Below are 17,720 nucleotides of genomic sequence, written 5' to 3'. Positions count from 1 at the left end.
TCATAGACTTCCTGAAAGCGTTTTAGAAAACCCAAGGGGGTTCTTTGGAGAATCACTGGGCAAGTTTGTGAAGGGGAACCCAAATAAGAGTGTAGGTTTGGGACTAGATAATGAAAAGATGTTCACTGGGGGAATTTGGTCTTTACTAAGCAATGGGGAGCCACTGAAATAAAGTAGAAGAATGAAATAAAAGGAGCTGTGCTTTTAGAAGATTTTTTTTATTGCAAGTAATGCCTAGAGTATCGGAAGCAGTTACAATTGAACTGTAATTGATGTTTGAGGTAACTGTGGTAAGCAACGTAATGGGTTTTGAGGAAGAATATAAATATAGTACATCTGATTAAATACAAAGGACAGACAAAGAGGAAAGTCAAAACAGTGCTAAGATTTTGAGCCTTATGACTGGTTGGCTTATGTCCCATTAACAGGCATGGGGAGTACAGGAAAATAATTAAGCTTGGGAAAGAAAGTAGGGAATTAAGTTTTAGATTGTATATAAAAAGTTTTACCTCTAACATTTTGAAATAATTTTGCCTTAAAAAAAGTTGTTAAAATAATAAGGTTCATATATATCCTTAACCTAACTTCCCCTAATGCAACTTATATAACCACTGTGCAGTTAAACAAGGAAAGCAACCTTGGTGTCATGCTATTAACTACACACATAATTCAAATCTCACCAGTTTTTTTTCACTAATGCCTTCTTCCTGTTACAAGATCCAATCTGGGATCCCACATTGGATTTAATTGTTGGGTCTTCTTAGTAGCTATCCTCCAATCTGTGACAGTACCTCAGTCTTTCTTTCATTGTCTTATAAAACATTTTTAATGAAAAGAGAAGATGCTTAATATATATGTAGAGGAAAAAAATGCCATTTTATCTCTTTTTTTATATTTATGTATTTATTTATTACCTCCCTTCTCTCAGAGTGGGATATTTTATCTTTTAAAATGCTTAAGAACCTGAATAAAAATCTTTATTTTTCTTTAAAAAGTTACAAAAGTATTATAAAAAATTAAATGGTGTAGAAAACATAAAGAAGTAGCAACCCAGTAGTAACTCCCAGAGATAACTACCATTAACAATTTGTTGTGTATCCTTTTATTTATTTATTTTTGCCTAGAATTTATATATATATTATGAGATCATAATGGGCATACTGTCCTGTAACTTGTGTTTTTCATTCAATTGTATATTACGTTCACTTAACATTTTTCAATGTCAATATATATAGATCTGTTTCACTCTTTTAAATAGCTACTCAGTATTTCATAATATGCCTGTATCATTTCATGAAGCCATTCTCTTATTGATGGACCTTTAGGTTATTTCAGTTTTTCATACTTATACAAGATGCTGCAGTAAATATCCTTATATATGTATCTTTAGCTACCAGGGCAGTAATTTCTATGAGGTGAAATTGCTGGGTCAGAGACCATATCCATTTTCTACTTTTGCAGTTATTACCAAATTTCCCTCCAAAAGACTGTATCAACTAATCCTCCCTCCAACAGTGAGTGACATGCTTATTTCCCAACAAAGCTGTGGATGGAAGTATTGTAATTGACAATGGTTTGGTCCAGGTATGGTCTTGTGGGTGCTTAACTATACATTGCTCTCTCTCTTTTTTCCTACAAATCATTGCTTTGCTTTTGTAACACACATATGCAGATAAAATACTTAATGAAAATATTGAATGCTTTTAAATCCTTTGTCTTTGAGATCTTTTAATGCAGCATGTGATAAAGACAAAAGCATGGCCATGAAGAGTTCTTGGCAGGAAGCCTGGGGGGCTTATGAAATCGTTATTGGGAGGCTATTTATAGGGTGCATCTTAGATTTCTAGGTAGTGGTGGAATAGGAAGAAATGTTCAAGAAGTGGAAATCTGGGGTATATAAATTGTTCTCAAGAGGGACTTCTATTAGAGTGAGGAATGTGGAGTTAAGTCCTGGCTCTTGAGAGGTTCCTATGGTCTTGAGCAAGTTGTCTAATTCAGTGTTAATTCTTACTTGGTGAGTAGGGGAGAAGGGCAAGGGAAGAGAGTACTAATCCTAACATATCCGTTTGGAATAACATAAAAATCCTTAAATTATCTTTAATACCCCATATGTAGCAGTGGTGCTAAAAGCAGATAACTAAGAATGGCAGTTATAGCAGAGAAAGCATAGATCAGGTAGTAAGGCAGTTCCAGAAAAACTTAGAGTAATCTAAATCAAAAGAAAGAATTCAACAAATACAAGTGATCCTTGATTTTGTCTGTCATCTAAAAGTACACTGGCTGCTGCATAGACTAAGCAAAAAAAGTGGGGTTTTCGTTTGTCTAGTTGTATTTTCTGTTTGTTTTATATTTTCACCTCATTAACACATCTCAAAATTTTCCAAAATATCTTCATTTTTCTTTTTTCAAATTTAAAGTCTGTATTTTTGTGGGCCAGAGTGGGAATGTGTTGTACCTTTTGTTTTCTGTAGGCCATTCTATCTGCACATATGCATCCTAGTTTCAGTTATGTATTTCTGAAAAAATAACAGGACGTATTTCCAGACACATGGATTGACAAAGGGATAGAACATTAGGAATCTAGACCCTCCTAAAAAGTCTAGGTTATGTAAGTCTCCTCCCCAAAGCATTACTGTAATTATTTGTGACAAATAATGATCCATGTGAATATTAAGGATGTTTGATATACTATCAGCTGCCTCTTTCCTATGTGGATGAGCTGTAATAAAGTGACAGCTTAAGAACTCAGCCTTTTCAGGTGTGTGTTAGATTTTCTCTCTCTTCCTTAGCCCTAACTTCTAACAGAGGAGGTAGAATTAGTACATCAAAAATAATAATAATAACAAGATAATCTTTGTTTTTATATATAATATAATATTTTAAAGGGTTTTGAAGAACAGCCTGACGTGAAATTTGAATATGGTTCAAGGCTGTTCCAACTAAAATAAGGTTTTGATTTTTCTTGTTAATAAAGAAAATCAATATGTATTTGTGCATATGTATGATTTATTCACATACACATTATCTCTGTAAAATATGTACGTGCAAGTCATTAACAGTTTTTTAAAACTACAGAGACTGTCATTTTCTGATTAACTAGTTTGCTAGTTAAAATGAGGGCAAAGAAGTCCCATTTACACTAATGTTTAGAAAATTCAACATGATGAATAATTACAGAGGCAATCTCCTAAAAGCCCAAATTAGAAAACTGTTATAAGGCACAGCCCTTCTAAAATGGGGCTGTGATTTGGGAACTGTTCCTCCCTCAGTCATTTAAACTATTTTAATAATTGTATTCTGCTGCTAGAGAATTGGAAGGCTGTCAGTTCCCTTTATTTGAATGCTTACTATGTGCCAGAGACTGTGCTGTACACTTGACATGTATCATTTCACTTGGTTGTCGTAGAAACTGTGGATGGAGGTAGTGCCACTTGAAAACTGAGCTTTGGAGAGAGAAAAAAAGATTTTTCCCAAGATCATGTGGGAAGTGAGTGGTGGCACCCAGACTTGAACTTCAAAGCCTTGCTGCTTTTACCCAGCATAGTTAAGTCAAAGTCTGAAATCTGTTTCCTTATTGCTTTTTCTTTTTCTTTTTTTTTTTAAATGCGGTCTTGCTCTGTCACCCAGGCTGGAGTGCAGAGGCCCAATCATAGTTTACTGCAGCCTCGAACTCCTGGGTTCAGGCGACCCTCCTGCCTCAGCTTCCCAAGTAACTGGAATTACAGGCATGAATCAGCCTGCTCGGTCCGTTATTGCTTAACTGTAACATGGACCAAAGAAGCAGCTAACCCTGTTAGTTAATTCTTACTAGGAAGAGAAACCGCACCAGCTATTTAAAAAAAAAAAAAAAGCAAAACAAAAATGAAAGTACCAAGGTACACTGGAAAATAACATTGAGCTTGGAAGGAGACCTGAGTTTGTACCTGGCTTAGTTACCCAGCTCGTGTATCACTTTCTTAAGAAGGCCTTTCCCTGTCACACCCTCCTTCTTGTTTGTCTCTATTAGAGCACTGAACTCATTGCCATAATTACCCTATTGCAGTGATTCTAAGGTGCACATCTTTCACATTTTAACTTCTCTAAAGTGTGGATGCATTTTACAATTGATGGTGTTTTAAAATAAATTGGCAGCATTTTTTCTTAATTATTGGTACTTAAAATAAGGATGTGCTGTACAGTTGATGACATCTTAGATTTGATTAAGTGCATATTTATTTTTGTGTGTTCCCACAAAAATGTTTACGTCATTCTCATGGTTTTAAATATCAGATATATGCAATGATTTTCCAATTTCTAGCCTTTTTTAAGGTCCACCCCTGTATGTTGAACCACATTGTTTCTTCATATCACAAGGATTACAGATTCAACATATCTACTCTCCAAATCCGTTTGTCTTCTACTGTTCTCCATCTCAGTGAATGGCATCCACATTCGTACATTTGTGGAACTAAAACATGAGATGATCGCCCACCTGGGTTTGAATCCCAGTTCCACCCTATAGTAGTTACTTAAGCATGCAGTGAAGTATGTCACCTTAACTATTCACTTGTAAAATGGGGAACATAATAACACCTATCTCTGAGGATTGTTAGAATGACTAAGACATTCTAACAATGTATGATGTAATCTTCATCATACATATCTATCATACATGTCTATCATACATATCTATCATACATATCATATGATATCATATGATATCATACATATCATACATATCATACATATCTATGACTTCTCTCCTTCCTCTGCACATGTAATTCATCAACTCCTGTGATAGATAGGCCCTTCAGAGTATCTCAGATCTAACACTTCTATCTTGTTGCCACTTCTCCAATCTAAGCCCCCATTTTTCTTGCCTATGCAGCAACTAATATTGTAGCTTCTCCTCTTTCCCATGTCTAATCCAGTCACAACCATCCATTAAATCAGAACATGCCACTTCTTAAGACCTCCCTCACCCCCTACCCAATGCATTTGGTATAAAACACCACATCATTAATGTGGTCTGTATGGTTGTCTGTTTCCTGCCTGGCTTCTGCCTACCTTTCCAGCCTCATCCTCTGCCACTCTGCCTCCCAGTATCACTCTTTTCCTCCAAAAGTAACTCCTATTCATCCTTTAGATTTCAGCTTAAATGTCACTTCCTCAGAGATGATTATTGATCTTCCAAACTAAATTAAGTTCTTCAGTTATAGTCCTTTATATTGAATGTATGCCTTTCTTCTTTGGGATGATCAGTTTCTCCCAAACTGTGGCTAAAGAAGTGAAGTAACTTCCACAAGGCCAAAGAGTGAGATCTATTAGAACTGGAATTCTCTCTGTTAGAGAAAAAAAAAAAATCCAAAAAAGAGAAAAGAAGAAAAATTGAAAGAACTGGAATTACAACCCAGGGGCGGGGTGAACTCTAAAGCTGTGTCCTTTCTGTGATCTTTGCTGCCTTGAGGGCAGGAAAGAGGGTATGAATCAATGTTCTAAGTTTCAAAACATGGCCTGACTGCTGCTCGTTTATTTCCCATTTCAAGTTGTCCTTAAATGAGCTGGGTGCGGTGGCTCATGCCTGTAATTCAATACTTTGGGAGGCCGAGGCAGGTGGATCACTTGAGCACAGGAGTTGGAGAACAACCTGTTCAACATGGCGAGACCCCATCTCTACAAATAAAATTAGCCGGGTGTGCTGGCACATGCCTGTAGTGCCAGCTACTCGGGGTAGGGGTGGGGGCCTGAGGTGGGAGGATCGCTTAGGCCCAGGAGGTTGAGGCTGCAGTGAGCTTTCGTGCCATTGCACTCCATCCTGGGCAACAAAGTGAGATCCTGTCTCAAAAAAAAAAAAAGTTATCCTTAAGTATTATTCTTTCTGAGCCTTCATGCTCCCTCAATAGATTGTAACCTGTTAAAATAGTACCTGTTTTCTGATATATTATCAAGCTAGCATTTACATAAATTATCTTACATATAGTAGGTACTCATTAAATAGTTTTTCTCTTAGGGATGTTAAAGAAAAACAGTATTTTTTTCCATTTAATCTTTTCAAGGTCTGAAGCTGTCTCATGGAGGAATTGAGTACCTTATTCTTTCTACCAGTCAATGACAGAGTACAATTTATGTTTTTATATTTTGAATAGAACTGCTTTAAATGTTTTTAAAGCTAATAGTTTGCATCTTAATGGATCATTACCCTTGTTTCATTGGGAAAAGAAGGAATTAACCGTACATATTTTTGATTTCCTTCAGGAATTGAGTGATCTACAGCGCGATCCACCTGCTCACTGTTCAGCTGGACCTGTGGGAGATGACTGTAAGCTTTGCTCTATTTCTGGGATTATGCTACCTTTAAAAATATAGGTTTGAACATTTGTTAATGACTCCAAAACTCCTTTGTTTGTTTCAGTGTTCCACTGGCAAGCCACTATTATGGGGCCTGTAAGTATGATTCATATCTATGAAATTAACCCCCTCGGCCATACTTCATTCTTGCCATTTCACCTTTGATCAGATGTTTGTGATGAAGGTTGAATATTCTTGTACTTTGAATCACCTAGGAAGCAAAATATTATTAAGGATTTACAGTGATTTTCTAAAGCATTGGTGGCAAATATTTCCTAGGATTACTATTATGTTTTCCTTTGCTGAATCCTAGATCATTACACATAATGGAGTGCCACAGCTCGCAACCAGGCTGTGTGTTTATCTTTTTTTTTTTTTTTTTAAGTCACAGAGAGTCAGTTGTAATTAACCATAATCATTCTCACATCCACAGTTTTGGTAGGTTAGAAATTAGTCTAATGAAGCCAATAATTGAATTCCTACAAGTAACAAGTGTCAGTTTGCCATAAGTTTCATCACTGTTCTTTTTTGTGAAAGAGAATCAATAAAATATTACAATGGGTCTATCTTTACCTCCTTATAAATTTGCTGCTTTTAATTTTGTTGCATTGTCCTAAATACAAAATTATCTACTGTTTGATAATTGGCTACTCTCAATACTTATTGCTTTTGTTAAAATTATTTCTTTCAATACTTTAGAGGCAGTTACAACACTTGAAACAGGCTTTTTCTTTCTATGAGCAAAAAAATCTGATTGCATAAGAATGAGCACTGACAGCTCAAATCTACTTTCTGGGTGAGAGTACATAAGTAACATGTTTCCATGAACACCATTCTCTTCTCCCTCCCCTGAAAGAGCTTTATCTAGTGAGTTATAGAGTTTTTAATCATACGACCTTGTGTTTAACTTTAAAAAACACCAAAACTACTGAATTTCAAAGCAGTACTCTGGGCAGTTGTCTCAAATTATTGTTTTATTAAGTTTGTTTTTCTAAAAAGGCAAAATACAATGTATTTATATAACAACTTTCAATAAGAATCCATTTATTTCTGTTTGTTTTTAATTAGTTACTAAGAACCTTCAAAATACTCTCATTTAAAGGCCCACCCTTACCTTTTGAATTATGGCCTTTCACAAATATTTTTTAGGTGAATCACATGTAATAAATGGTTATAATCATGTTATTCATAACTCCCTTACTTTAGTAATGTAAATATTTACAGTACTCTGGACCATATCTGTCATTGTAATTTATCTTCATTTTCTATATTTCTTACAATTTTTGATAAACTAGAATTGTTTAAACAATATATATAGTAAGAATTATTATACAGGAAAATCCTCTAGCATATATGTGGAAACTTAACGAGAAAGTAATGAGTCTTGGTGTTATTACCAGAATGCTAATGTAACATGATATATTTAATTAAATATGAAAGAATTAAAATAGAATTATAGGTATAGTTTGCTAGCATTTTTCTTTTTTTTAAATTTTTTTGCTTGTAATGTTATATTTTCTAATGGCCATAAAGAAACATGGTCAAATTTAAATTTCTCTAGTAAAGTTGATTACCAATTTGATAGTAGCATGAATATATAATTTTGTTTTGGACTTTTTTGGGTTCTCTACATTATTTTATAAATACTAAACGAAGATTTGGCACATAAATTGTGTAGCAGGGTCCTTAGCATTTTCTTTTCATGACAGCCTCTTCAGTTCATCTCCATTCTTGGTCATCAAGTGAACATCAGAACTTAAGTTTTACTATCCTCAACCCTTTTTCAAAAAAAATACTGATTACGGCTGCAGAAAATGATCTTTTCCCACAGCAGTCTTGTGTGTATACTGATCTTTAACAATTTGTACTCATAACCAGATTTGTTTGGACAAGTCACAGCACTGTGTGTGTCCTGTTTTTGTTTTGTTTTAAATTTTATGATGTCGGCATAGTTGTTGGAAAATCCTCCTTCGTACCTGCAGAGAAACCTGTTCTCAAGGTAAATGATTTGAACTTATGACAAAATGGTTGCATTTTTTTCATATTGGTGATATTTAATGAAATTATTTTAAACATGATGGCATTTTTTTCAAACTGATAATATTTGGGGGAAATAATTTTGTTGTTATAAATAAATATAGTAATCAAATGCTGATGCAAATCTTTTGTAATTTCAGCCTGATAGCGCATATCAAGGTGGAGTCTTCTTTCTCACTGTACATTTTCCGACAGATTATCCTTTTAAACCACCAAAGGTATTTTTATTTTTATGATTGATGTGACTCCCATGTAAGGGATTTTACTCTTTATCTAGAGCTCATTTGATATGTCAAGGACTGTGGGGAGGTTAGCATTTTCAAACTGTTTTGTAAAAACTACTGAATCTAAAATCTGATTTCTTATTGAAATACTGTATTAAGTCTATAAAACAAAAGTCAGTACGTGTCATGCTATAAATTAAATTCCTTGCTTTTCTTTCCCTTCTTATTGGATATGTGTAGTTTGGGACGTTTTTATGATTAAGAGTCAGACTTTTCTATTCATGGGATTATCCTTCCAAAGTTGATCATTCTTTCTCTGTTTTTTTTTTTTAAGTATTCAATAAACATTCAGCGAGTACCTACTGTGTTCTTCTACACTGGGGAATCCAAAAGTAAATATGAAGCAGTCCCTTAATTTAGTATGGGAGGAGAGAGAAACACATGTTAAATTTAGATTTGCTCTAAAGAGGAAACAAATGATGGGGATATCAGGGAGGGGAAAAATGGGCAGATTTTGTCACTCAGGAAATAATTATTTTAAATAGTTAAAAACAGATTAACATTGTATTTATGAAATGATATGACAACTCTTGTGGAAAATTAGGATTCTTAATGGATTTCTTAGCTAAGACGCCTCAACTTTGCCCTGAAACAGCGTCAGCACCCTGGTTTTAGATCCAAATGTTACTTCCAGGTATCACCAATAATCAAATTAAGAAAAGGATTACTTCTACGTATGATGGAAGCCATGGTTAATTACTTTAGATGCTACTCAACCAGTCATACCGGCTACTAGAGACTTATTTATTACACTGTCCAAAATACTCTTCAGTTCCTTTGAGGGCAAAAGAAGGAAGCTGACTTGTTTGTGTTCACATTCTCACTAGCTAGAACTGTGTGTAGCACAAAGTAGATAATTATTTGATTTGTGTTGATGACTTTTCTCCTCTAAAGTTACGTAAAGTTGAGGATATTTTACCCTAGAGCAAATTGGTTCTGTTTTATTCATAGTTGATTCAAAGGTGATTGTCATATTTTGTTTTGTTTTATGTTTAGATTGCTTTCACAACAAAAATTTACCATCCAAACATAAACAGTAATGGAAGTATTTGTCTCGATATTCTGAGGTCACAATGGTCACCAGCTCTGACTGTATCAAAAGGTAATTTCATTGATCAGATTTGAAACAGTTGATAACAGTGAGACAGGAAAAATACAGCAGAATTACCTGTGGACTAAAGTTTTAAAACAACAATCAACTGTGCTTTCTCCTGTTTTGATTTGGTTTTGCCCTCTTTGCTCTTATGTTACTATGGCTTTTGGCAGTTAGCTTTGGTTGAGGGGAGTGTGGATGGACAAATCTTAATGATGAAATGAGAAAAAACCTTAAAATATCATAGCTAGAAATTGGGATAAACCTATTGACATTTTATCCTTTTAGCTTGGGTGTTGTCTTTTAAAAAAGAGAGAGTGCCCGGGCACTGTGGCTCATGCCTGTTGTTCTAACACTTTGGAAGGCTGAAGTGGGAGGATTGCTTGAGCCCGAGTTCGAGACCGGCCTGGGCAACATAGGAGACCCCATCTCTGCAAAAGAAGAGAGAGAATAAGAGATAGTAAAAGGAAGATTTTGGGACTGGTTGTCCCATTCATTAAATGGAAATGTTGACAATAATAAAACTTTACAGCTGTTTTACTTCATCCAAGAATAAAATACCAGATTTGATTGATAAATGATTTAAAATGAAAGACATTTCACACTGTAGGATAATGCAGTACATATAGCATGTTAGTCTAAACTTCGAATAATCAGTAGCATCATTATAGTGACTGACACAAGATCTGTGCTGATTCTCAACTTTTACAGGTGTATAGCTGTTCTTTGCTGGATTATCAGGTGTATACATAGGCATCTGAAGCCATTTTATTTCATTAGCCACTGCTACTTACTGTGCTAGCACTCTTAATTTATGTCTTGTTTCTCTGAAAGAAGAGAACCTGACAGTTGGAAAATACTGTTGAGGTTAGAAGTAGCTGCACTGAAGTAACCATCAAGTTTTCCGTTTTTATAAAATTGAAGAAAATGTTTCTCTTGAAGGGATTTATGGAAGCAATCTGTACTCATTTTTTATTTTTAATAATTGCTACTTGAATATACAGCATGTTTTTAAAAGTAATAAGGTTTATAGGAAGCAGGGTCCACAGCCGTAGCTCTTTCAAATATTAGATAAATAATAGCTCTTTCAGTTCAATTATTTATGAACGAATTAGTTTTTCTGACCTAAGATGCTCATCTGCAGTATTCATATAGATTCTCATATTCTTTTAAGACTCTTTCACACAGTGTAACTGTCATGCATTAGATATATGAAAGATTCTGTGTTGAAGGGTAATTCAAGTTCATATGCTGTTTCCTGGAATGGTGTCACAAAATGGATCTCACTTGGCATATAAACTGCGAAGTCCTTATACATATAAAAGAAATGGCAAACTGCCAGATATTGAGTACTTACATTCTGACATTGGTAGCCTTTTATAAAGAATCAGTAGTGTTAGATTCTGGAAACCATCCTGTGAGAAATGAAACAGCCTCAGTTTCCTTATAAGTAAAATGGGGATTCTTATAGTGTTACCATACAGGGTTGCTATGTACCTAGCACATAGTGGGCACTTACATGAATGTTAACTGTTACCCTTTTCCTTACCTTAAAGGATAGACATGGTTTATGTGCATGATAGTGAAATTGGAGCAAATGGCTCCTGGCAGTAGGGGTGAGCAGAGGAGGAACTTCCTTCTTGCTTACTTTTTTATAAGATAGATCATACCTTGCTCATTTGTTTGTATATTTTTTACTTTGCTATATTTTTTTAAATTTTTAATTTGTTTATCTTAAAAGATTTTTTTTTTAATTAAATATAGACAGAGTCTTGCTGTGTTGCCCAGGCTGGTCTCAAACTCCTGGCCTCAAGTGATCCTCCTGCCTTGGTCTCCCAAAGTGCTGGGATTATAGGTGTGAACAACCTTGCCCAGCTTATTGTTTTTATTTTTTGAGATGGAGTTGCTGTGTTGCCCAGGCTGGTCTCGAACTCCTAAGCTCAAGGATCCTTCCACCTCAGCCTCCCAAGTAGCTGGCATTATAGGCACATACCACCATTGCCTGGAGCTTTTCCATATTTTAAATGTCTTCTTTTGCTTTTTATCATGAGGTTAGTCTGGAAGCATTCTGAGGCTGTAAGTTAGCCCTGAAAATCTGCCCTGTTGGTTTAATATACAAGGCTTTTAAGTTTCATTGGGCAGATAGAAGATAAGAAAGAAGAATAAAATACTAATTTTTTTCTTTAGTTCATAACACCACCCCCCCTTTGCCTGTCATTGTAAGAGTCAACTCTGCTCTATAAATCCACCTTTGGACTTGAAAGAGTACGAAAATAGAAAGGAAACGCAGTGGGGTGGGTGCAAGTGGAAATGGGAGGTTGGTCCAGAGGTTCCATGAACCGCCTCAGAAGTGGTGGCATGCAATTGAAGCAGACAAATGAGGAACCAGAGTCCTTGTTCCCTCTTATTTCAGATACTTAGATCGTTTGTGTGTGTGTGTGTGTGTGTGTGTGTGTGTGTTAGTGTAGCTATTTGCATTAGAATTTTGACATACTGGAGTAACAACTACTTTTTCAATTTTCATTTCTTTTTTAAAATATGCAAGCTATATAAAGATAGCTGTTCACATTATTTTTAAATGCATGCAATACAAATAAACTACATTAAGTAAAGATTCATTGAAAAAAATTTTACAAATTTTTCTTCTTTGTAGACAGACTATAGCTCTAAGCCAAAGTAAAAGAGTGTATGAGCACAGTATCCAAAATGGTTTGGACTGTTAACTGTAATTTGATTGTTCTGTAGAGAACTCTCAAGTTTAAAGGTTGTTAATAGCTACTTTGGAGGCTCACTTTTTTTTAAATAAATGGGAACTCAGAATTTAAAACTTCAAAAGCTAAAATAATTTTATATTTTATGCATCCTATGGTAATTTTATAACTTTAAAAATAAAAGATCAATTTGCTATCAACCAAAGTAGAATAAAATATAATTTGATGTGTTCATTTTATGTTTTTTTATAAGTACAGTATCTATATTCACTAAAATTATTTTCACATATGTAATTTGTATGAAGTAGAAGGGTTATTGTCTAATATGATGTTCTCTCTTAAATCTAGTTTTATTGTCCATATGTTCTCTACTTTGTGATCCTAATCCAGATGACCCCTTAGTACCAGATATTGCACAAATCTATAAATCAGACAAAGAAAAGTAAGTGTTTACTTATTTTAGATTCTGTATGGATACATTCCTATATAGTATGCCAAAACACGAATATTATCAATATGTTTTAAGTCAATTTAATTATGGTTGTTATATGTATATTGTTTATCTTTTTCCAATGAAGTAAACCTTTCTTTTAGAACTCTGTTAGACCTTTTATGATAAATCTTGTTCCTTCCCACTTACTGTTCAATAGTATATACTCTGTATTTGAAAAATAGGTGTATATATTCTAGGTGATAAATTAAAAATGAAAGAATTTAATCATTGGAAAGTATTAAATATGTATTGCTTATCCTTTCCAAGGAAGAGGAGTTCTCTCTGTGCCCATCCAAACTGACCTAATTCTCAAGCTGCTTCATCTTGCTAGTACTGTAGGTTCATTTGCAATTTGTAGATAATGCTCCTTCAGGATTGGCTTTTGTAAATTTCTGTTAGAAGCTGGTTTCTGCATTTTGATTTTTGTATATTTGGATACATTTTCATATAGGTTGCAGAGAAATCCATGAGTTAAAAAATTATTTTTCCTGTTTTATTTCTGCATGAACCTAAGTCATATTGACCCAGTAATTGATATATGTGTGATTATTGCAATTAAGTATAAGGTAGAATATATAGTTTTATGTAGACAGATGCTTCTGAAATATTAATTTTGTATGTTTTTACTATATCCTTTTTGTGTATCTACAGATACAACAGACATGCAAGAGAATGGACTCAGAAATATGCAATGTAAAAATCAAAAACATTTTCATATATACCAGAGTACTGTAAAATCTAGGTTTTTTTCAACATTAGCAGTAAATTGAGCACTGTTTACTGTTTCATTGTACCATGAAACCATTTGATTCTTACCCATTTTAAATGTGTTTCTGAAGCAAGACAAAACAAACTTCCAAAAATACCCTTAAGACTGTGATGAGAGCATTTATCATTTTGTATGCATTGAGAAAGACATTTATTATGGTTTTTAAGATACTTGGACATCTGCATCTTCAGCTTACAAGATCTACAATGCAGCTGAAAAGCAACCAAATTATTTTTTGCTGAAACTAGATGTTTTTACATGAGAAATACTGTATGTGTTGTCTAAGATGTCAGTTTTATAAATCTGTATTCAGATTTCATTCTTTGTTAGCTCACTTTATAATTTGTATTTTTTTACTGTATAGACTAAATATATTCTATTTACATGTACATCAACTCATTACTTTTTTCCTGTGAACAGTATTGAAAAACCCCAACGGCTGATAATTAAGTGAATTAACTGTGTCTCCCTTGTCTTAGGATATTCTGTAGATTGATTGCAGATTTCTTAAATCTGAAATGATCTTTACACTGTAATTCTCAGCATACTGATTATGGAGAAACACTTGTTTTGATTTTGTTATACTTGACTTAACTTTATTGCAATGTGAATTAATTGCACTGCTAAGTAGGAAGATGTGTAACTTTTATTTGTTGCTATTCACATTTGAATTTTTTCCTGTATAGGCAATATTATATTGACACCTTTTACAGATCTTACTGTAGCTTTTTCCATATAAATAAAATGCTTTTTCTACTATTTGTCTTGATTACTTAAAAAAATAAAAATATAAGTAAGGATCAAAACTCTAAAATTTTGCATGAAAATTACATCCAAATTGTGAAAATCAGATCTATTTTGTTTGCCATTAGTCACCATTAGTTATATAAATTTTATTGTTTTAGGTTAGTATCTCTTTACTAAATTGTCAGTCTATAAGATAATATATGTTGATCCCTTGCTCTAGAGGAGAATTTAGAGTAATTTGGGGTTTGTCTTGGATTATATCTAAATGGATTATTTGTTAAAAGTACTGAAATGAGTATAAGGCAGTATCACCCATCCAAAAGAAAGGTCTTTATAGACCTGCACAGTCACTAGATTAATTCATTAAAATGCCCCCACCCTGATGTAATTGACATTACATTTCTTAACATTTTAAAATCTAGAATTTCTAAAATGGAATTTAATGCCATCACAATTTGAAAAACTTTTTTTTTTTTTTTACTATAGAAGTTACAAAGGAAGTTCTAAAATTATGCCTCCCTCTGTTTTTATAAGTTGCCATCGAAAAGTGATTTAAATAAGCAGGTTATCTATAGATTTTAAAGAAAACTAGAAAGTTTTAATGTTTTAACTTGGGGAAAAAATACATCTCTTTAATGTTTAGCATGCTTGTCAACCTTGAGTGAGTGTCATTTTTAAGAACAGTTGTAGCCCTTCTGATTATTGCAGTAGCTGTAGAAGTATGTAAGAATATGTGATGGGTGTAGTCATTAGCAAAGCATTTAAATCACTTGAGTATTTTGTCATGGTTCATTATTATTAAAGCACAAAATAACCTATTGTTAGAAAATATGTGTTTTTATAAATGAATGTAAAATAATTAAATGAATTGTGAAATGGATGTTTAAGAAAATATAGGCTTAAAAAGTAAATCTATAAAATGATGTCTTAAAACAGCCATATCATGAAAAATTCTACTTAGCTATATTATTATAAGCTACATTTGCCCTGAATTTGAACACTCAACATCACTAGATTTAAATATTTAGTATATTTTGATAGTAAAGGGTTTTGTTTCTTGAATATCTTCACTTTAAACAAAAAAAAACCAACTTTCATTTGTGTGGCATTTATTTTTGGAAGTGTCTTCTTTTTTTCCTTTATTAAAGTTTTTGAAACTTGCCTAACTTGTTTGCCTTTGCTTACATCTGGATTGTACTAGACTTGAGGAGTAAGCAGAAGTTCTCATAATTAGCTAAAAACCTTGAGTTCCATAGTGGCGTCATGATCGGTCAGAACATCATTTTGGGTATATTATTTTTGCTTAACTCTAACAAGGAGAACATCGGTTACCTTTTAAAACTATAGATTAAAAGTCAGGGCCTTTTGTGGATTAAGCATTAATTTAAGGACTTCCTTGGAGTGAGAGAAATAGGTAGTCTTTTGGGGATTTAGGATCCCACCTCTTGAAGTTGCATAGTTGAAAACCATGTTCATATTGGATTCTGAACGCTTATAACTGCCATATACAGCAGTTACCCACATCAGTGACATGGGTTGTAAGGGGCAGCCTCACCACCATCCTCCAACTATCTCAAAAGCGTACAATTCCTGAAGTACAAGCTTTACATATATGCCTCCGTCAACCTTATTTATTAATTTTTGCATTATTTCCCTGTTTCACCCCTCTTAAACTCTGATAGGGAAAATTAAAAATTATAAATGAACTACATATCAAGTACAACTCTAAGAGTTAATGTTCAAAAGTTACTTTTCATAAGAAAAAAATAATACATTGCAGTTTTAAATTTTTCTTATTTATCACAGTGATCTATCTAATGATTCAGTCATTGATGTTTGTCAAGATCCTGCTCTCCCACAGTTCTGTATTTTTTAAATGGAGAGATTAAGGAAATTAATTTTCCTCCCAAATTAAATTATTTGTCACAAAACTATATCATGTCTGTTTATTGGTAGTCATTTTGAACTGTACAAAAGCCCAGCCCAGTTGATAATGCTTTAAAATTTGAGCTCTGCAGTAGAATCATCAGTCCTGTTATTCTATCTTCTTAGGACCAGCCATGAAAAATGTGATCAGTGCTTTAGCCATGGCCATAAAAACAGAGCTTCATTGTATTCAGATTGTTGAAAGAACTGTTTATCTTTGTTTGTTTCAGTCTTTTAAGTGATTATTACTACAATAAAAAATCTGATTTTTAAAAAATTAGTTTTATCACTTTTCAGCTGTAAAGTAGGACTTTCACAATTTTTTTTTTCTTTAAAGCAGAGGCTTAATCACAATTTAATAGCTGTAAAATGTAATGCAGATTATTTATGAAAGGTCTTATAATGCTTCTCTTTTATTGTTCTGATGGTTGTGTTGCACAAATAGGGCAGCAGGTAGAGTCTCATCTAATTTCACTTATAAAAGTTCTTATAGGTAGATAACTAGTCATTTCTACTCTCTCTGTTTTTGAACTGAGTAATGTGTCTGTAAGCTCTTCTTAAACTGTGTAATTAATATGTTTTCCCTAGTTTTTTTCAGTAGTGGTGATAACTGAAAATTTGTAGACAGCTGATAGTGTCCTGGTGACAGCCTAATAGATGTTATATCCTTATTTGTATTTTGTTACATTTACAATTCTGCTCCCATTATCCTGTTATATAAGAATGTGGCTTTAAATTGTAAATGAACTGAACTAATAGGAAGAGAGAAAATTCACCTGAGAGTATTAGTATTGGGGGGCATTTTATGTAATAAGAAACATTTCTCTAAAAACTTGGTTAGCACTCTCTTAGGTCCTACTGTTGTTGAGGGAGAGATGTGCCTTTCTTCTCTCATGAGGAGGTTGCTTTTATTATACTGGCATATGCTGAAGGTCTGAACTCTGCTTTCCTCATATAATTTACTTGGCAGGAAAAACTGTTAAGATCTCTTGAATGCAAAAGATCACCATGAATTGCATATGAAATATTTCCGTATAAACTCTTAATATACATATTGTGGGAACAGTTGTGATACCACTTGTGTTAGCACTTTTGGTACACTTGTTTTGGCAGTCTCACACATTCAACGTGTCGGTAGAAGAACGCACAGGACTCAACATACCATCATACTCAACAGTTAAGATTTATTACAGCCACCTGGCAAGGATACACAGTGGGGGCAGTAAGGGGGAAAGACAGACCAGGCAGTCTGGAGGAATCCACGTGCAGGCTCCCTGTGCTCTCCCTGAAGGGGCCACAAGAGTAAAGCCTTCCTCTAGTAGTAGCATGGGCA

The 17,720-nt window shown here is 33.9% G+C and overlaps 1 protein-coding gene across 1 annotated transcript in view; it reads left to right on the top strand.

The window, feature by feature from the left end:
* Nucleotides 1–15,622, top strand: part of UBE2D1 (ubiquitin conjugating enzyme E2 D1) — a 35,804-nt gene extending 20,182 nt beyond the window's left edge. The window contains exons 2-7 of the mRNA XM_019035324.4: nucleotides 6,235–6,298; nucleotides 6,392–6,423; nucleotides 8,505–8,582; nucleotides 9,645–9,750; nucleotides 12,801–12,894; nucleotides 13,597–15,622. Of these exons, the coding sequence (XP_018890869.1) occupies nucleotides 6,235–6,298; nucleotides 6,392–6,423; nucleotides 8,505–8,582; nucleotides 9,645–9,750; nucleotides 12,801–12,894; nucleotides 13,597–13,642 (420 nt within the window). The 3' untranslated portion in view covers nucleotides 13,643–15,622. The remainder of the gene's footprint in view (nucleotides 1–6,234; nucleotides 6,299–6,391; nucleotides 6,424–8,504; nucleotides 8,583–9,644; nucleotides 9,751–12,800; nucleotides 12,895–13,596) is intronic.
* The last annotated feature ends 2,098 nt before the right edge of the window (nucleotides 15,623–17,720 follow it).

Source organism: Gorilla gorilla, chromosome 8 (assembly GCF_029281585.2).
Source record: "Gorilla gorilla gorilla isolate KB3781 chromosome 8, NHGRI_mGorGor1-v2.1_pri, whole genome shotgun sequence".
NCBI lineage: Eukaryota > Metazoa > Chordata > Mammalia > Primates > Hominidae > Gorilla > Gorilla gorilla.
Note: the sequence above shows the minus strand (reverse complement) of the source record. Positions and strands in the feature narration are given on the sequence as shown.